A 21,072-nucleotide genomic window follows, 5' to 3' on the forward strand; every position below is an offset into this window, starting at 1 on the left:
GGAGCACTTGGTGACGTCAGTATGCTTAGCACATAGCATCAAGTTTCTTGTATCCATTGCTGTTGGAGATCGATTTGTCATCAATGTTCACCATGAGGTCCAAGACAGCCTTACTTTAAACGTTAACTATGTTCTAAAACTCCACATCCTGGCACTGCGATTATGCTTGATGACATTTTTCCCTAAGCACGTGCAGCATGATGCAGCACATTAATCAAATGGAACAAAAACACTCCCATCACCGTATTGTGATATAGTATCTTTGGTCTAACCGTCCACAAATTGTGATATATATTTGAACTTTTGTTCAAATCTCCTTGGGAGAGAAGCTGTTCTGAAACTCCAGCTTTGATAACTTACTCCTTAGTGTTAGCATTGAGGGACAGCTTGGATTTAGAGACCTGTGACTACCAGCATGGGAGGAACAGAGTTTCGTCTGCTACAATCTGCAATACAGATTGCAATGACATTTGGAAATAAGGGTTTGATTTTCATTTCAGCCTTTGCTTATTGCAGGAAACACATCTGATTCTCTATAACACACTTAGCTCCAAGTCTATAATAGTGAGAGAGAGACATAAACTACACAAAGTTTCTGTTGAGAGTACAGAGCAAAGATGCCTAAAAAAGTAGTACAGCACAAGTGCTTAAGTCAAATGGTTAAAAACTGAAGCTCAGATATGTAGATTCAGTCCAAATCCGAAGACCCCAGAAGTCCTGCAACTTCTCAATCCATGACAAGTCTGAAGGAAATCATCTCTCGCAGCACTGTCTGTTTTTGAATACGCAACCCTAGTATTTGCTCAGTCCTGCGATTTAAAATCCAGACTGGCCTTTATCCATCAAATGCACTGCAGCACACTCACGCCCTAGCATGTCCTGAAGGGGCTTTTCTGAACAAGAACCAAGAAGCGACTTGAATTCAAGATGAATGAGACAGCTAATCTGTCTTGCAGATTTTTTTTTTATTATTATTATTATTTTTGCCTTGTTGCCCTGTGCGTTCCTAAAACTAATAGAAAAACAGTTGTGTGCATATGAAAGCAGCCTTGAATCAGTGCTTTTCTGCTGGGTTCTTATGTTACATTCTTTTGTACATAGAATTTCCACTAGGACATTTTGTCCCCCAGGCTTCATCAGCCAGTCTATTACATCCACCCCCCGCCCCCTCTACCTCCCTCTGGTTGCATAATTTTAGCCGGGATGTTAAATTAACTCTCTTCCAGATGAGTTTGACATAATCTTATTTACTTTCATAATGCCTATGCCAGTATGCAAATACATTACTCAGCACTATCGACTCTGCACTTTCACCAAACTATTACTCTTTGTTTTTTTTAACGATGGTTCACTAGATACCAGACAGGAACATTTCTGTGCCAAACAGCAGAATATTCATGTCTGGCAGGAGAAATCTGGTGACATTAGAAAACTAAGCCTGGCTGGTATTTGTAAGGCTTTAGGGCCAAGTGAGGAAAATAACTTGTTTCCCACCTCCTTCCAAAGGCCTCTCAGCATCTCTCTCTTCATCCTTTTAAGACACCAGGTCGTGGTTTTTTTTGTTTGTTTTCGTTTGTTTGTTTGTTTGTTTGTTGTTTTTGTTTGTTTTGTTGTTGTTTGTTTGTTTCTTTGTTTTGTTTGTTTGTTTGTTTTTGTTTTGTTTTGTTTTTCTGGCAAAGCAAATCTCAACCACCTTCTGCAGATCTCTAGGACACAGGCAACCACAGTGGTAAAGCTGTATGAATTGACTTCGCATTTAGTGATATGATTTCTGTGTTTAAACAGCTTTCAGTCTCCCAGGCACAAAGCTAAGCACTTATAAGAGCTGGATATTGCTTATAATAGCAGGAGCCCCATGTCTATATGAAGATCTGTCCTTGGAGCAAGGGAGAAGGATCACCCATGGTCACAAGGTCACAATTGCTGTCCACAAGGGCAGCAATGCCTAGCACAGATGTCCATGAGGAGGTGAAACAAGACCCAGGTGTCTGCCACTCAACAGAGTTAACATCTGGGTGAAATTTGGGTGGGCTCTACCCTTGAAACCGTGGGCTTATGTGTGGTTTGTGAATCCACCTGAGGAGCTCAGACTGATACAAACACCCAGCCATAACCAACCTTGTCAGGAAGAGTAAGCAAGCCCTCCTTCTAACGCAAGCTACAAGGACTTGTAGCCCACTGTAGGAGACTGGTATTATCTCCAGTAAAGAAATCACAAAAATGCTAGAGAAACCTGATCAAAGGAGACCTTCTCCAGTCTTGCTTCATATCTGCTGTGAAATACACTTTGACCTACTATGGACTTCCATGGTGCTAAACTACACTCGGAGCTACATTTTGTATTTGATCCCAATGCAGCTAAAGGCACAAATAGGCACAAAAAAGAATTGAGCACAGCATTTTCAGACTGGAAAACAAAGGCACAGCAAGCAAACACAAGGAAGTGAGAAGTACAGCTTAAATGTCAGAGAACCAAATTGTACAAATTGCCTTTCTTACTGCTCTGGTGGATCTGGGGATGATCATGGTCCTGCTGGGCTGCCCATCTTCTTGCAGGGGCTGATGTATGCTCACAGATCGCTTTCTACTCAGTGAGCTCGAAGTCCCTGCAAGCAAACTGAGACACAAAGCAGTGTGCAGGTGTCCACAGGCTGCCTTCAGAGCTCTCCAGGCTCAGGCAGCTCTCTGTCTGTTTGAAAGAAGGAAAGCTCATGTTGCCCTTATTTCTTTTGCTAACACCTCAAAGGGGAACCACCAACATGTGAAAACAGTTGAAAGGCTCTTTGGCACGGTGAGAAACAGCACTACAGCTATCCAGTAAATACTTTGACTTTGATTTCAATGGGGCTCTGGTCTAACTAACCATAACATACCAGGATATTTACGGCACAATTAAAATAACACAAGACCTTTCACCTGGAATTAGCATTTCTATTATTTTTAATTGTTAACAAACTTTAAAGTAATAATTTTTAAATGCTGGAACTCATTTCATTTCTTCTTCAAATGTGGAAAGTCTTTCTATTTTTTTTATTTATTTTTTTTCTGCAGGCTCATCTTTTTCTCTTTGTTTCAAGTCTGATTACATTTAGCATGGATGTTTCTGATCTACTAGCATGCCAAGAAAAAGTATTACTTTCTTTTATCCTTAAAACAATCCAAACTCATACTTAACAACTGAAACTTGGCATGCTGATCAGTTTTCAATAAAGGCTACATATGCTTTGCCAGGGAAGTATATTTAACTAGGGCTGAACTATCTGTTCTGGAAAAAATATCAGACTTGTTTGGTGTGTCCTTTTCATCAAATCAAGAGCCTTGACATTGCTTGTCATATGAATGACTTGTGAAAGTCAATTCTGTGTGAACAAAAAAGAAAATAAAAGAAAAAGAAAAAAATTGTGGTCCTCCTCTATGCTGGTTACTCCAAATTAGTTAATCTGGCTGAAAATCATATCTCAGTGGGAAAGGAGGGAGAAATATTTCAGAGATAACTGAAGCAGAGATGTAATGTCCCCAAGTACTACAGGACATACAGGAAGGGGGGTGAACACTTTCTCTAAGACAGCAAATATCCATAAAGCAGGTTTCAGGTTCCTTATGTTATGAGAACCGGGAAATATTTTTGTAAATCAGAAAGCTTGAGGAAGGAAAGCAGAGATCATCTGTTCAGCCAAATTCATTGTAATGGGCTAGAAATTCCACCTCAGCTATAGCTGTTTCAAAATGGCACTGCCAAGGCGTTTAGTTTAGTAGAATGCTTTATTTTCAAGGCTTATAATTAGATACAGTAGTGAACTAACAACTAAAATAAATAAATAAATAAATAAACAAACAAACAAACAAACAGACATGCTTCCACTTTGAGGAAACAGAAAACCAGATTCCAGCATTCAGTTTTTCTTGGAAAGAAAGGAAAGGAAGGGAAGGGGAGGGGAGGGAAGGGAAGAAAGGAAGGGAAGGGAAGGGAAGGGAAGGGAAGGGAAGGGAAGGGAAGGGAAGGGAAGGGAAGGGAAGGGAAGGGAAGGGAAGGGAAGGGAAGGGAAGGGAAGGGAAGGGAAGGGAAGGGAAGGGAAGGGAAGGGAAGGGAAGGGAAGGGAAGGGAAGGGAAGGGAAGGGAAGGGAAGGGAAGGGAAGGGAAGGGAAGGGAAGGGAAGGGAAGGGAAGGGAAGGGAAGGGAAGGGAAGGGAAGGGAAGGGAAGGGAAGGGAAGGGAAGGGAAGGGAAGGGAAGGGAAGGGAACTACGGACAGTCTTCGTGTAGATTTTGATTCTGCTCAGGACTTGCATCTCCAGCCTGTTTTCAGCCCAGAGCTTGAAGCAAATGTTCTCCTGCTGGCACCATGCAACTTGATAACTACAGACTGCATCACTGTGCAACAGCCCCTAGTAGGGTTTGGAGGAACCTGTAAACGGTATCTCCATTTCAGGATGTAATATTTCAAGCTTCACCCTGACATCAGCTCCATAGACTGCTAATCCAGAGACAGCACAAAGGTCTATCATGGGACAGGGGCAAATTTGGCAGAGCTAGGCTTATCTCCAGTTCTTAGCTGCCCAGTTTTCACCAAAAAGTAACACTACCACTGAAGTCAGTGTCAACCAGCCTGACTATCTTCTCATACCATTTAGTACAGCTGCAGTCATTTCTGATGATGTCAGCCAAAGATCCAGAGGCAAAGAACCATCCCATTCAAGTCTGGCATTTTTTGTTTCACCGATTCCCTATAGGTTCCCTATGCAGATCCAAGAAAAAAAGAAAAAGAAAAAGAAAAAGAAAAAGAAAACGAAAAAGAAAAAGAAAAAGAAAAAGAAAAAGAAAAAGAAAAAGAAAAAGAAAAAGAAAAAGAAAACGAAAAAGAAAAAGAAAAAGAAAAAGAAAAAGAAAAGAAAAAGAAAAAGAAAAAGAAAAAGAAAAAGAAAAAGAAAAAGAAAAAGAAAAAGAAAAAGAAAAAGAAAAAGAAAAAGAAAAAGAAAAAGAAAAAGAAAAAGAAAAGAAAAAGAAAAAGAAAAAGAAAAAGAAAAAGAAAAAGAAAAAGAAAAAGAAAAAGAAAAAGAAAAAGAAAAAGAAAAAGAGTAAGGCTGTATGTGGTGGGTGTGCAACGGTACACTGATAAGACTTTCCAAGAGAGGACAAGTGTGGGTGAAGAAAGAAGGTGAACCTTCTTTGCAGTCCATTGTTAAGCCTTCCTCCGCCACTGCTGGAAGGTGGGCGTCTGAGTAAGTTTGCTCCCCACCACAAACAGCTCACTCCTGGAGTGAAGTCATGGGTCTGTGCTTACTCCATCGCCTATTGACACAGAGATGACTGTGACTCACAGGTTCAGCACTGTGACTTGACTGCTGCATGATGTGCTGGAAAGTTTTCTCTTTCTTAAGAATTTCAGTAAAAAGCATTTATTCACATAATAGGTAATATGTTCTTGATTGTCTGTTTCACTTTTGTCTATTACATTTAAATTTGGTCTAGGCCATGCCATGCAATCACTTTCCTACAACAATAAAGTCTTGCTTCCTCTCCTCACAACACTACAGCTGGCACAACCAATCCTCAGACTATTAATGTCTAGAAATGGGGTCCAAAATAATAAGCTCACCAGAGGCTGGTAAATGTTCAGCTGTCTATCAAGCCATAGTAAGCTGGCACATGTGGTCTTTGGTCCACCTTAATCATGAAAGGGAAAAAGAAAACACTCTCTTGCCATTCAGGACTGGGTCAGACTAATAATGCAGACATCAGCAGACATGTTTTAACTCAGGTCAGCCCTGTGAGCTGATGGGGAGGACCACAGAGAGCTGCTGAAACCAGATGGCTTTCCCTCATGCGCTGCTCTTTGCTGATGAATAAACCCCACAGCAGTAGCATGGATGCTGCTCCCAATGGCAAAATAAATGCTTCTTTGACTAGCATAGCTAACACAAGTTTGGCATAAGCTTAAAAAATAAGCAAAATTAGTTAGCACTGATGCCAGCCACATTTAACCAATGTGGCAGCACTAAAATCATCCTCCATTCCCAAATGATACTACTCCCTCAGTCCTCGCCTTCAATTGAAAATGAATTGTTAAATATCCCATTCATAGTGTTTACATTTTTTTTGTGTGACGTTTTTAACCACTGAAGTTGCCTACTTCAGGTGCTTGTCACCCTCAAAGGTTTTGAGTGCAGGCAAACACCTGGCCAGGAAACAAAGCAGCTGTCCTTTGGGGTCATGTTCTCAGCCACCTGCGTGTCTCAAGGTGTTCCGCATGACTCTGTGGGACACAGAAATTAGGTAGGTGTCTTTCATATTCACATGGGTTGTGCAGAAGGGACTCACAGATGACTAAGATGTTCTGTGACACAGTGGTGCTTAGGAGAGAAGTGAGCTGATGACTTTGATGGTAGTCTGGTGCTCCACGGCCCTGGAAGAGCTGTGCGTCCAAGTTCCTTTGGCTGCAGCTGCGTTGGAGGCTGCGGTGACGAAAACACACAGAGCAGTCTTGCTAACTGTCAGAAAGAAAATGACTGTAATCAACACCTACAGCGCCCAGAGGGCCATGAATCCCAGAACCAGGAGGGAGGGGGCTGGAATGATCCAAAGGATGTAACGTAGCAGCAGCGGAGGGAAACTGAGTCAAGGAAAGTGCAGAGCGACTGTCTGGAGACACTTCCTTATCCTGCAGTGTGTGAGGCTAAAGGAAATTCTAGCAACCCACAGCTTTTGAGTCACTGTAAAGCAGACCGATGCAAGAATTGGGATAGGATGAAAGCTCATCTGCCCTGGTGTATCTTCTTTATTCTGCGGTCTTTTTGCACATAATCCTTCTACCATAACCAAGAAGGCAGCTGACCATGTAATAGTGTTCCAGATTGCTCTTAAGAAGCATCCTGTGCACCCTTCTGTCTGTCTGAAACACATCAGGTCTGTCTTGGTATTCATACCGCAGAACTTCTCCTGGCTTCCAAAACCTTGGACACGGATGGAGATGTTACCACTCATTTCCTGTGTGCAGTAATCTCAGTGCTGAGAGTCAAGCCAATCTTTTCCAAAGGGAAGGAAATGTGAGTGAACTCAGTCAGGGTTTCTTGTCAGGGAACTTGTCAGGGTTTACCTCTAAAGAGGGCTCTGGTAGGCTGTCCCACAGCTTCATCAGGCAGTCAGGTCGGCTCCTCTTGCATGAAGTTTGATAAAGTAAGATATATAGGAGGAGAAACACGTTATTAAGCGTACATTTTTAGCTATCAGAAGAGGAGGAAATTGGAGAAAAAATAGGGGGAAAAAAAAAGTGAAGAAAAAGTGGACCAGTGGACCTGGGCCAAGATGGGAGGGTGAAAACAATAAAAATAGTATCTTCAAAGGAGAGGCAGTCCTTAGGAGGCACAGAGATGCAAGGGAACAGCCCAGAGAAAACAATCACAGAACAAGCTGCAAATATTGCTTGGAATGGATTCAGGATAATGAGGTCTGCCCAGTTTGGCAAGGACATGCCTGCAGAAGGAAGGTCTCAAAGAATGGGCTCTGGGGTTAAGTGAATCTCCTCTCTCTCTAACACCAAACACGTTGCATACGCTGACTTCCAGGAGATCTCTACCTACCAGCGTCTCATGCCAGTTTAAAGGAGGAAAGCCAGGATCTGCAGTCTTACACATCTTTTCAAAGGACCTTGATATCTGCCAGGTATGCCCTCCTGCCCAAAGATCCAGATCTGGGTGCTTCCACCTGCCATATCCCATATATCTCCACATCATCTTCACCCAGGCTTACAGCAATGGAGAACTGCCCAGGCACCATGGCATATCCTACAATAGGTTATCCACCTTCCTAAAAAAGAAATCTGACTGTATTTATATAGTCCTGGCTTCCAGGTGATCGGTCTCATTAACACCTCATTGAGTGGATTATGAGTACGTTATATTAAGAGACATCTTCCTTTCCTTTACAGTCCAGTCACTTTTTAATACTTCCATTTTTCACAACCAAACAAGAGTGGGATTTTTAGGATCTCACTACAACTATGTGACAAAAGTGTGAGCATTCAGGTGAAGAGCCACAGGACTTACACAAACATCATTTGTAATGGTGGATGTTACAAAAGGAAAAAAAGAGAAAGAGAAAAAAGAAGAAAGAAAAAAAAAAAAAAGAGCAGATCAACTTTTTAGGTGATGAAGCAATGAGCCACAACTACACACGCGTCGATTTGGGCATAAAGAAGGTGTCACTGGTTGGATGGGACACTTTTAGTCACAGCAAAGTCTAACTTACCTTTCAAAATGACTTCTGGTGCTGAAGACCAGAGCTGGCAGCCTTGTGACATGACCCGAGGCACAGGCACCTTATGGGGAACATCCATGAGACCTCTTTTCGTGCCCAGCCCCTGCCAGCCAGCCTCCTTGAGCACACCCTATGGGGTGATTTAGTGCTTGAATGAGGTCTCCAGGCCTCTCTCCTCTGCTCTGGAGGCAGATCTGTGCCCCTGTCTCGAGGGGCAGGCCAGGTGCCCTCCTCGCAGCCCCTGCCACCCACCCATTGGGCTAGGCGATGGCCTGTAAGGCCAGTCAGGAGATCTTATCAATAGAAACGCTCTTTGGCAATCAGTCTTCTGAGGATAATATCATGGATTCAGCTGACAATGACCGTGTCTTTACTCATGGGGTGCCAGCATCTGGGAGCATTGACTGGTGTAAGTGCCCTACTGTGTTTTAATGACTAGTGCATTTATCCGTAGTCTTGGCTGCATTGGTCCTTGTCATATACTGCATGCACTACAGAGAGTTTTGCTGATGTATACACGGAAACTTTAACAGAGTTCAGAAGCAAATATTTTTCTTTTGGGTTTAGCTGTATCATTTCTCCACAAATGGCTGGTATTAGGCCTCCCACTGGAAAGAAAAAAAAAGAAAAAAAAAAAAGAAAAAAAAAAGTGAAAACGTTAATGTTGCAAAATCAGGCACACAACATTGTGTGCTAACAAACTGGATGTGCCAGAATTGAAGTTGCCCATGCCGCCTTCTTTTGGTCCCTCTCTTGCACTACAGGATCGCCAGGCACTTCCCAGGGCAGCTCAGCCTCGCTGATTGCTCAAGGTGTGCATGCTGCTCAGCGGCAGGCAGATTTAGTCCCAACCTAAATTCCACCTAGGGCTTCCCACTGGCTCAGCATCCCCGCAGGCCCTCAGCCTGCCAGTAGGAAACGCTTGGCAGAAAGACTTAGGTGGAATTCAGACCGGCTGAATCTGGAGCGTAATGAGCAGCTATTCCTTATTCTGTTTCTTCCTCATTGTGCAGAGTGTGGCCCCAGGCCTCAATTACTGCACGCTATTCAATCCCTGCTCAGAATGCAGCGTTATTAATTTCCTCATGTCTCCTCATTGCTGACTTCCTATGGCACTCCTCATCCCCACGTCCCCGCAAACGCAGCATGTGTCGGGGCAGCCCCGAGGCGAGCAGCACATCTCAGCCCAGAGGTGCTAGGGCAGGTGCCCACCTAGGTGTCCACCCTCCATGTGCCCCTGAATGGGGACAGTCCCATCTCTGCCACTCTCTTCCCTGGAAAAAAAAGTCCTGCTTCTTCCTGCAAAACTTCCCTGGAAGCGATGGAACCACCAACCCTGGCCTTCTGCAATGCCATCAGAGCATCGTTATGCACAGACTATGTTAAAAATCTGAGAACTGTTTCCATATTGCTCTCATTAAGAGAGCAAGAGACTGTTATCATAGAATAATGGACTCCTGCTGGTCCATTAGTGTTGAAGCAGAGCTGGAGGCATTTATGGAAACAATGTGGAAGCCTGATATTTATTCTCAGAGCGGGCAGCATTGATCCTTTCTCCCAGCGCTCTCTTACAATGTATTTATCCCTGTTCAAATGAGGGGAATATTTATCTAATCATTTCCTCTGCTGGATGCTGGTGCAGTGCAGCAGCAGATGTTCCTGACTTCAGCACAGCAGATCGCTTGGAAAGACATCTCGGGTGAATCAGGTCGGCTTACCCACAACGCTGCACGGGAGGAACAGTGAAAAGATGTCAGGGGCATTGTTTACTGCCCTGTGACTACCCGGCTCATTAGCACAAATTTAATTTAAATACTGCTGGTGAAACTGAGAGGCACTTTACTGCTAAGCCCTCTCTTACTTTCTCCTCACGCAAGTTAAAGCACGTTGTGCACCAGAAGCAGCTATCTCGCATTTTCTAGTTTTCTCGTATCTCACACCTTAATGTACGTTTTGTTAGGAGGCTTGTTATCAGCTCAGATTACACTCCTTAGAAGCACCCCTTTTATTCAAACAAAAGAAACTCAGAGCTCAACCACGGAGAGAGGGCTTGGAAAATCCACTGGCGTTGCAAGCTGATTTCTCTTGTGTGGGTGCTGAGACTGACTTACTAATTTCTGCAGCTTTAGGGCTTCATCGGGAGCAAAATGTCACCAGTTCTTGTATGAGTACAGTTTCTGTTCCTTTCCAGAGGCTATCGGACAGCAGTGCCTTAAGGGTTTCAGGCAGCTAGAGATGACAGAGTCTGGGTCCCCAGGCGGGGTTCAGGAAGGTGAATTAGCAGTAATCCCGGTACCTCGCTGCTTCTTCAGAGCCATCTCCGCAGAGGAACTTGGGTTTCCCACCCATACATCTCCCTGTATCTTCCGGAATACACCAAATTTATCATGAACCTATGACCACCATCTACTCATTAGCTAAAAGTTGGTAATTTTTCAGTTTTTCTCTATTTTTCCTTGACTTCTCCATTAGCTTTAGAAACATACAGTATATCAGCACCATGCACACAAAATTCACCAACAAACAAACAAACAAGAATTATTCCTCTTCACTCAATGCAAATGGGTTTACTTGCAGGGACTTTGGGGAGGATGTATACCGTGGAGTCCTTGTTTGCACTGGTCCCGCTGCGGGACCCACTTCTACAACTCATTGTTAGAGCTTGGGGAACATCTGTATTCAAAGAAGGGGTATGCCCATTAAAACAATGAGGGATGGGGCAAAGGCATTAAAGAAAGAATGCGAAAGATTAAGAAAAAAAAAAATGTATAGAGCTCCTGCTTCTCAAAAAAAAAAAAAAAAAAAAAAACATTCAGAGTATTTTGGCCTTTAAAGAAAGACAGCAACCTTTCGACTGCTGGGAAGATGAAAGGTTGCTGCATGCAAGAGCCCTGGGTGCTGCAGGCTGGTGATGTGGGGTCAGCACCTCTGGATGTAGTGCCTGGGTCTGATGGGGATTTAGCCCCCCAGTGGGAAATTTGGTGGGAATCAACAGCCTGAGCCCTTCTGAGAATTGGCCTCTGTGATTAAGCCCCTCTTAGAGGCTCTCAACGACGAAATGCTGGTGGCAATCCCTGTCACTGGGTATTCCCAGCCTTACTCCTGTAGGATAGTAAAATAACTACCAGCAAAATATGGTGGGGCTTTCAAAAAACAGGTGAAAACAGATATGGCCACAGGCACTGCTGGCTCGCTAAGCGTGAACACTCATGATCTTAAGTCTGTGTGTGCCATCTGTGTATGTGTGCGCCGCTACTGCTTGGAACCTGCCTGGAATTGCCCGCGGACAGTCTTCAGAAATGTGCCCTTTGCTTTGTGCTAATAATCCGCACGTGTAGCTGCCAACCATGCAGGGTTTTACTTATGTTTGCAAAAAATCACGTACCCCATGCAAGAAGAGGTAAATAAACCATAAGCTTGGTTACATTTTGTGAGGAGTCACAAGCCACGGTAGAAAACAGACAAACACATGGCTTTCTTCCCAGCTGTCCTCCTGAAGAGCTCCACTGGAGTTATCTCGGAAGATAATAAAGTATGATCTCAGAGATGCCGGCAGAGAATCCTCTTGCCGGTCCTGAGGACACCATGACCCTTTGGTCTTTCCCAAAATCTGCATCCCCGACTCTGCCAGCTGCTCTCACAGACAACCAAAGCAGAGGGGATAAAATAAGCCATACTTTGCAGTTCCCGAGAGCCAGTGGGTTGAAGAGCAAGTTCCAAACACGCACTTTAAAATGAAAACATTGAGATAAACAGGTTGGTCTTGGCCTCAGGCACATTCAGCATGACCCTTCCTTGTTGCTGATGTTCGTCATAGTTTTAATTCGGGATGCTGTTTCCTTACAACTTCCCTTCCCCACAAATTCCTACCCCGGGAAGCCATGCCCTTCCACCACCAGGCCTTTTTCCTGTCTTTACAGGGTTCACACTCCCAGGTGATGCACTCAGCACCGGCTCAGGTCCGCCACCGAGGCTCCATCAGGATCAGCCTCGTTAAAAACCTGATTTACTCCACTCTGCATTAACCTGCCGTTAACGCAGGCTGTCAGCAACAGGTCCTAATTCTCCCGAAAACGAGTGAGCAGCACGCACGGCACGGCCAGGGCTGGTGTCTGCAGGTGGAACTGCTTTCCTTCCGCACAGAGCCTGGGCAGCAGGCGTCCTCCTGTCCAAGCACAGCGCGGTCTGGAAAAATGTCACCGTGCATCCCAAGGCTAGAGGGACACAAATTCTGTGTGTGCAATTTTCTATCTGAGTTAAGCAATCGCCGAAGTCGGCTTTGAACAGCACAGAGGCATGCTGTGTTCTGACTTGGTGGAAGGAAAGTTTCAGAGAAAATTGGGAAATGTGGAGAAAACTGAGAGTTAGAGAAGTCGTCGACTGGCCAGAGACAGCATATTAAAAGAAATCTGCCTTAAGGAAACAATATTTATGTTGTTTTGTAGGCTAGGGAAGCACTGGCTGTGAGTAGCTGCAAATTTAATGCATTTAATCTTCACGTCAGGGACCATTAAATCACATTGCTTTTCGTTTAAGGGAGAAAAGAAGAACTTACAGATTGTGCTCGATTACAGACAAATAATGTCTTCACCTTCATGGGGGGTGTCCAAAAGCAGGTGGCACTGAACATATCGATGCCGCGCTTACACAGCCCAAAATTGAGACCAAGATGTATGCAGATCACATCCTTTTAACACGAACTCACACATACCTCACATGTATCCATTGAAATTACCATGAAAAAAAAAAAAAAAAGTCTGTTTTAATGAAAAGCTGCAAAAGCCACCTGCACTGTGCTCAGGCTTTCTCTTCCCGTCACAAGCAAAGCTCTGCCATTGACTTCGCAGAGGTTGTGTATGCTTTTGAAGCTTTCTGGGTCTTGTATTTCTAATAAGGGATGCAATTTTAATCCCGATGCTGTCCCGGAGTCATTCCGAGCTTGAAATTTGGAATGGGGCATTGCTTAGGAGCTCTGTAAATTAACATGCACACCGACAGGGAACAAAAGAAGAACAAATGATGGGGGAAAACCCTCCAGAGACCTGCAGGCTCCCACACTGGGAGCTCTCTCTGGGACTAGGCTGGAGGGGGGAGGTGTAATCCCAAACCCGCTGGGGCTGGGACGGGCTAATTGATGAAGGGTTTGTCCAAGAGAGTGAGGGAACAAGCCCCGGACAAAAATCGAAGCCGGGAGGTGCCAGGCAGAGAGCACCCGAGAAGTCCTTGGGCATCCCTGGGCAGCCTTCATCTGTCCACGTTAATCCTTTTAGGATTAACCTGGTGGCTCCCGGCACATCCTCTGCCAAGACGTGGACTTTGTGTGGGGAAAAAAATAAATAAATAAATAAATAAAAAAGAACAAAAAAACAAAACAAAACAAAACAAAAGCCTGTTTTCTAGTGCCGGAGTTTTTAATAATTAACATTTATAACACGGAACTGGTAAAACCAGTTCGCTAAAATAAAGCCGGGTACTCCGCTGTTATTTTGGGGTTTGGTTCAGCCATCGACGGCTCCTGGCCGGGCAGGGACAGCTCCGGGGGGCGGTCCGACGGGACGGGACGGGACGGGGGCACGGCTCGGACCCGCACCGGGCCGGGAGGGTCTCCCCGCGGGGATAAGAGGGGAGGGGGGGAGGGGGCGGCCGAGCGCGGCCGGCTCGCCATTGCCCTCTGCAGGAGCCGGGCGGCCGCTCCCGTGCCCCCCCCGTGGCTGCTTTCTGGGGGGGGGTTGTGCGCTTTTACTCATTGTAGATACTATTATGTTATTATTTTATATTACTGTTTTATATTATGGATTATTATTATTGATTTTTATTATTTATTTTTTATTATTCACACTGTTTTTATTGCTGTTGTTGTTGTTGCTATTTTTACTATGTTTGTTTATTTGTTTGTTTTTAACGCCGACGGTCTGCAGCGCTGCCCCCGCGTCCCGCACGGAGCCGAGGGCTGCGGGACGGGGAGTCCCGGGCAAGGGGTGCTGCGGGAAAGTGGGGGGGGGGGGTGCGGGGAGAGAAAATTTGGGAGTTGAAGAAAGAGAGGTAAAGGGAAGGGTGGATGGGGGAGGGGAAAGGGGGAAACGGGATGGGAAGGGAGGGGGGAAGGGAAAGGGAAAAAGCGGAAAAAAAGGGAAAGGGAGAAAAAAAGGGAAAGGGGAAGGGAAGGGAAGGGAAGGAAGGGAAGGGAAGGGAAGGGAAGGGAAGGGAAGGGAAGGGAAGGGAAGGGAAGGGAAGGGAAGGGAAGGGAAGGGAAGGGAAGGGAAGGGCTATTTAATTATTTTATTTTAGTTTATTGTTTTTAATTTATTTTAACTTATTTTACTTTATTTTACATTATTTATTTTATTTTATTTTACTTTATTTTTTTATTTTAATTTACTTTTTTTTTAAATTTTACTTAATTTAATTTAATTCCATTTGTTACGCTATGCTATGCTAAGCAGCGCCGTCCGTGCCACCCCCGGGCGGTCTCTCCCCAGCCCCCCCCCCCCCGGGGGCGCGCTCCTGCAGCCCATCCCGCCCGGCGGATGCGCGCACTCCCACCACCCCCACCCCCCCGCCCCGCCCTGCCGAAGGTGCGCGAGACCAGGCGGCGCGCGGGCATCCCCGGCTCCCCCCCACTCCACGCTGACGTCAGCGCCCCGCCTGCGTCACGCACCCAGCCGCGCGCGCGGGGCGGGGCGGGGCGGGGCGGGGCGAGGCGCGAGCTCCCTCCCCCTCCCCACCCCGCCCCCCCCCCCGTTCCCTCCTCCTCCTTCCCTCGCGCGCGCGGCCCCCCCACCCTCCCCCGTCCGTACCCCCACGTGTCAGTTTGTTTTCGCCGTCGCCACGGCGACGGTGGGAGGGGCTTGCGCGAGGTGAGGTTATAAAAGGGGCGGCGGCGGCGGGCCGCAGGCAGTGCCGAGCGGGGCGCGGCGGGCGGCGGGCGGCGGCTGCGGAGCGCGGCGAGGCGAGGCGAGGCGAGGCGCGGCGCCGCCCCTCCCTCCCTACCCTCCCTACTTTCCCCTCTCCTCCGCCACCGTTTCCCCCATGGCCGCGGCTCCCCGGGCAGCAGCAGCAGCACCAGCAGCAGCAGCACATCGCGCCGCCGCCCTGCCGCTGCCCCCGCCGCCCGCCGCCGCCTGACGCCCCCGGTGCGGTGCCGTGCCGTGCCCCCGGTGCCGTCCCGCAGGCAGCCCCGCGGCGGGTGCGCGATGGCGCTCAGCGGCACGCTCCTCCCCTCCATCGCCACCTTCGCGGCGGGCGCCGCGGGCCGCGAGAAGGCGCCGCGGCCCGCGGGCCCCGGCAACGTGAGTATCGGCGGGGCGGGGGTGCGGCGCGGTGCGGATGTGCGGTGTGTCGGTGCGGGGTCTGAGCCGTGCCCGTGTCCCCGCAGCGGTGGCGGGAGGAGCTGTCGCAGCTGAAGCGCCCGGCGCTGGCGGCCCGTCCCGTGGAGGCGCCGCAGCCACCGCCGCAGCCGTCGGAGCTGGAGGCGGCCGCCGCCGCGCTGGGTCCCCGCCGCGACACCGAGGAGTTCAACGAGCTGCTGGACTTCGACTTCATCCTCTCCAACTCCCTCATGCACCAGGAGCCCGCCGCCGCCGCCGCCGTGGTGGTGGCACCCGCAGCAGCAGCAGTAGCAGCAGCCCCGGCCCCCGCCGCCAGCCCCTGCCCCGCCGGGCCCTTCGCCTACCCGCTGCCCCGCGCCGAGCCCGGCGGCCTCCTCTACGGCGGCGGCGGCAGCCGCGATGGGCTCCCGCCGCCGGCCCGGCCGCCGCCCCCTTCAACCTGGCCGACATCACCGACGTGTCGCCCTCCGGAGGCTTCGTGGCCGAGCTGATGCGGCCCGACCTGGACCCGGTGTACCTGCCGGCGCCCGCCGCCGCCCTGCCGCCGCTGGGCAGCCTGCAGGGCAAGTTCGTGGTGAAGGCCGTGGGCGACTACAGCCACCCGGGGCTCAGCCCCAAGAGCGGCCCGCCGACGGCCCCGCCGCCCGGCACCGAGGGACCGGCGGCGCCCCCCTACAGCCCCCTGCCGCGGATGTGCCCCAAAATCAAGCAGGAGGCCACCCCGCCGTGCACGCTGGCCCCGCCGCCGCCGCACGGGAGCGGCCCCCGAGGAGCCCCCCAGCACGACTTCGCCATGGGCCGCCTGCTGCCCGCCCGGACTACGCCTTCGCTGGGTCCCGAGGAGATGCTGAGCAGCAGGGACTGTCTCCCCGCCGCACCGGGGCTGAGCCACCCGCCGCTGCCGCTGCCCCCGGGGTACGCCCCGGCCCCCGGCTACCCCGCCTTCCTGCCCGAGCAGCTGCCCCCCAGCACGCTCCAGTACCAAGGTGAGTCCCTGTGCCTGCCTCCGTAGTCTCGGCGGCGGGCATGCCATGTGCTTGCGCCGGCACCAGCCGTGGCGTTGCTCACTCTCCGTCTTCCCTGCCTCTTAGAGCTGATGCCGCCGGGGAGCTGCCTGCCCGAGGAGACCAAGCCAAAGAGGGGACGCCGGTCATGGCCTAGGAAAAGGACGGCCACACACACCTGTGACTACGCGGGCTGCGGCAAAACCTACACCAAGAGCTCTCATCTCAAGGCGCATCTGAGAACCCACACAGGTGAGACCCCGCGTGGGGTCACCGGGCTGCTGGGGCATGGGGCGAGCCCCCTCGGACAGCGCAAGGGGGCAGGGGGTGGACAGGAGGAGAGCCAAAAGTAGCAAGTCCTAACATTTCTCTGCTGGGTTTCTGGGCACGTTTCTTCTCCCTTTGGCTATGTTAAGTCCTGTGCAGTCTTTGCTTACTGGCTCTGTGTTTCACTTAATGGTGCAGAATGACTCAGATGTGGGAGAGGGTGGGTTTCTTGCCGAGGCAAAGTTTGTTGCTCTTCTCTTGCTGTGTGTCTGGCTAATTAGCAGGTAGTTGGAAGTCAGCAAGGATTTGTTGCTGTAGATGTTGCTGGCCCACTTCAGAGGAAGGAGCAGACCTCTCTCTAAGATTCTGCTTTCTTTGTTCATGGTTAAGTGCTTCGTACACAACCCTCTTGTCTTGGCTTGCTCTGGTGCGAGGGATCGTGTAGCTGACGGTGCCTTTAGCTATAACTCACCGAAGCCTTGGCACCTCTGTGAGCTGCCTTTCCCTTTCTGAGCCCAATTGTGACAGGCTCCGTGCGAGCGGGGTTGCAGCTGTGTTGGTGGCACTGCCGGGAGTGCCTCGCCTACGTGTGGGAGCGCATCTGCCCCAGGGTTAGCGCCAAAGAGACGGGGTTTAACAGCTCGCTGGTGACTGCTAGAATTTGGATAAAATCTGCAAAAGTACGCATCTGAGCTCGAGTTCAAACTTCAACCTTACAGCTGAATGCCATATTGCAATAGCTGAGCTTGTGAAAGCAGGTACATCATGCACAGTTTCGCCAGTGCAGGCATTCCGTAATAGTGATTAAATAACCTGGGAATTTGCATAATTTAAATCCCGGGATTGTGAGTTTGATTCAAAACTTTCTCCCGAGGAGGAGGTGGGAAAGGGAGAAACAACAGCTTAGTGGTTAGGCTACGTGTTCAGCTAATGGCAGCGGGAAGAAAAATTGGTCAAGTGAACAGTTCTTCCTGCCTGTCCCGAGACTGCCAGCATGGTCTCTAGGATGAGTAGGACCGAGTTTGTAATTGACAGGGAAGTTTGTCTTGCAGTCAACAGCAGTTTTGCTGTTGTGAAGGCTGAAAGATTGAGCTCTTAATCGAGCTGAGCTAATGAAAACAGTTTCCAACTGGTTTTAATTGAGACCTACAATTATCTAAATGCATTACTTTTTTTTTTTTTTTTTTGCTGAGCTATTTCTGGTTGATATTTGATTGTGTAACATTAGCCAGCAAAAATACAGTCCTAACTGAACGCCTGTGTTCTAAAGTCTCAAGTACAAGACAAACTTTAGCGAAGATTTCAGTGGTGTTCATGCTATATAATACCTGTAATGTCTTGAAAAGACTGTTAGTCTGCTAGTAGTTTGCTTACAACCCCTTCAAGAACTTTGTTGCCTTTTGATACTTTTTCTGTTTTCTTCTTGAAAGTCAGGTGTTAGCAGTGGAGTGGAAACAAAGGTAGCCACAAATAAACCTTGCTGACATGTTTCTGTTTTTTAAAGGTGAGAAACCTTATCACTGTGACTGGGAAGGCTGCGGATGGAAGTTTGCCCGATCTGATGAACTTACTCGTCACTACCGAAAACACACGGGCCACCGCCCTTTTCAGTGCCAGCGGTGTGACAGAGCATTTTCCAGGTCGGATCACCTCGCCTTACACATGAAGAGGCACTTTTAATTGGAAGCAGTGGATCTTTCCCCAACTGCCTTAGAGATTCAGTATTTACAGCACAAGGACTGTCTTCCGCAAGAAGGGGAGAACCCAGTTTAAGCACTACACAGAATCAAGGTGAAGTCTTCCAAAGAGTGGAAAGAGGGATAATTGCATATAGACATTGCAACTTTTTTTTATATATATACATTTAAAAGAAAACCAAAAACATTGGGGTCAATGACTGGATCTTCTATCATTCCATTTGTAAATCCAACTTGAATTATTTCCGGACTACAAAATGCCAAGGAGTGACTGGAAGTCACGGATATCAGGGTTAAACAGACTGTGTGTAGTTCGGAGGGTGGGGATATTACACAGGGAAATGACATTCCCTTAAATTTTCTTTCAATGCAATATTAGATGTAAATGTCATCTTGTACTTTCCTTTTTTTCCTTCTAAAAGCCATTACGATGTTAGAAGAGGAGGAAAAATTCAGGTACAGAGTTATGTTTTAAAAGCCTATTTCATGGTGCTTAGTGACTGTTGGTTTTAGAGGTACCAAAAACAGGAAGCCAAAGTTCTCAAACTGCTGCATATCTGACAAGGAAATATTTTTGTCTTCCGATCGCCAATTATGACCTAAATCAGGTAAATAATCCTGGTTTATCTTTTTTTTAAAGAAAATAACTTTATGCAGACAGTCTGTAATGCACTGTGGTTTCGATGTGCAATAGTTTGTACAATGGTTTATTCCCAAATATGCCTTAAGCAGAACAAATGTTTTCTATATAGTTCTTTACATAATAAATATGTAATATAAATTTAAGCAAACTTCTATTTTGTATATTTGTAAACTACGAAGTAAAGAAAAAGGACATTTTGGAGTTTGTATTTTGCATATTCAAGCGGAAAATAAGTTTTAAATAAACCTATAATATTTTATCTGAATGGCTTTTGTAATTTTCTTCTGTGCATGGATATGTCCAAAGAAAGCTTAGGTGTTTGTTAGTAGTTGAGTTTCCCAAGGCAGAGGGGGTGGTGAGGGCTTGTCGCCTCAGGACTCTGAAAGAGGTAGGATAGATAAGTGCAGTTCTGATAAAAACACATCATTTGAGGGGGAAAAAACGTGTATTTTTTTGTTACAAATACTGAAGTGCCACTTACCAGCATCATGAAACATAATTTTTAAGGTAACAGTTATCTGTTACAGGGCATGTCCATTTGGCATGTTAAATTTTGCATATACAAATAAAACAAATTTTAGAAATTTAGTGGTCTTTTCAGCATGTAAGACTTCTAGCTTCATTTTATTGGGCTTCTCAGATAAGCTTGTATAATTCCTGTCACTTTCAAGTGAATGAACAAAGATCAGCTGAGTAACATAGTGAAGACAAAGCATGAATTAAGGAATAACATGCATGCATAAAACACCTTTAAACAATAAACTACATGCAGTCTCATTTAATTTGAAGCCTGCTCTCTCCTGGAAATTCAATAAGCCAACGGTATGTGAAGAGCCAAAATTCCTGTAGGAGTCCTGGTATACATATGTAACTTGGGGATGTTGACCATGCAGAATCTAGATACACATTTGGGACGCGTTGCTGCCAATTCTCCAGTGTACCTTCAACTGCACTTGCTTTTCTGCAGTCGATGCAGTGAGCCCATTGCATGGCTTGGGTAGTTAGCACTTTTGTTGTAGTTGTCCTTAGGGACCTTGTTGCTCTACTTTCTTTACAAACATGTAGCAATAAGATGATTTCAACATGAATACTCGCTGAATAGGACATGCTTTTCTAACTACTCTTTGTAAAGAGAAGGCAGAAGTGATTCTTCCCCCTCTATTTTAAAATGTCCGTCAGCCAGGAATCTGTGTGTATATATATATAATGCTGAATAAAGCTGACCATGGAAAATAAATTACAGGCAAGAGCCATTCATATTTTTGCAGCAGTTAAAGCAGGAGTTGTAATATCAACTTCTTGTTCCAAATGTCCCATCAAATTCCACATTTTCTTGTGTTCTTTTTGTGGTGACTGGCACCTTTTCTTTCTAAAGCTATCTAAGTCCCATAACGATGCTAAAACTATTTCTCACCCCTTATCTCCTAGGCAGGCTTTGTTCACCTGAAGCTATCTTAGTTGGTTTGGTTCGTAGGTAACATGGGGAGCAGGGCATGTCTTGTTTGGTTTGCAAATATCAGCTATTTAAAGCTGAATTAAAGTTATGAGTCATCCTGAAGCTTTTTTTTCATGTGGAAACTTAAAAACAGTAATTTCTGACATTTTTCTGTTGCTTTGGACGTGGATCCTAGGGAAGACATCTGAGGTCAGTGTTGTAGCTGACCTGGAGTGTTCTGTCTCTAATGCTGGTACACGCTTGGGTAGCTGTAGGATCACCTTTGTAGGACTGCCGTTCAGGATGACCTAAATCTGTGCAAGGTTTATGTCCTAACACATCCATATGCATTGAAATTTGCAGATTTCATTTGAGAAACTTGATGGGTTCGTTTTGGTTTGGTTTGGTTTTGTGTTCCCCGTGTGCTGTCATTATAAAACCTTAAG

General features: G+C 47.0%; 1 protein-coding gene across 1 annotated transcript; it reads left to right on the forward strand.

Moving 5' to 3' along the window:
- The first annotated feature begins 15,445 nt into the window (after positions 1-15,445).
- On the forward strand, positions 15,446-19,456 carry KLF4 (KLF transcription factor 4). The gene is given in 5 exon segments (XM_050716539.1): positions 15,446-15,541; positions 15,628-15,984; positions 15,987-16,566; positions 16,672-16,836; positions 18,356-19,456. Coding segments are annotated over 5 exon segments (1,374 nt in total). The 3' UTR covers positions 18,532-19,456.
- Positions 19,457-21,072: the final 1,616 nt, after the last annotated feature.

This window comes from Cygnus atratus, chromosome Z (genome assembly GCF_013377495.2).
Source record: "Cygnus atratus isolate AKBS03 ecotype Queensland, Australia chromosome Z, CAtr_DNAZoo_HiC_assembly, whole genome shotgun sequence".
Classification (NCBI taxonomy): domain Eukaryota; kingdom Metazoa; phylum Chordata; class Aves; order Anseriformes; family Anatidae; genus Cygnus; species Cygnus atratus.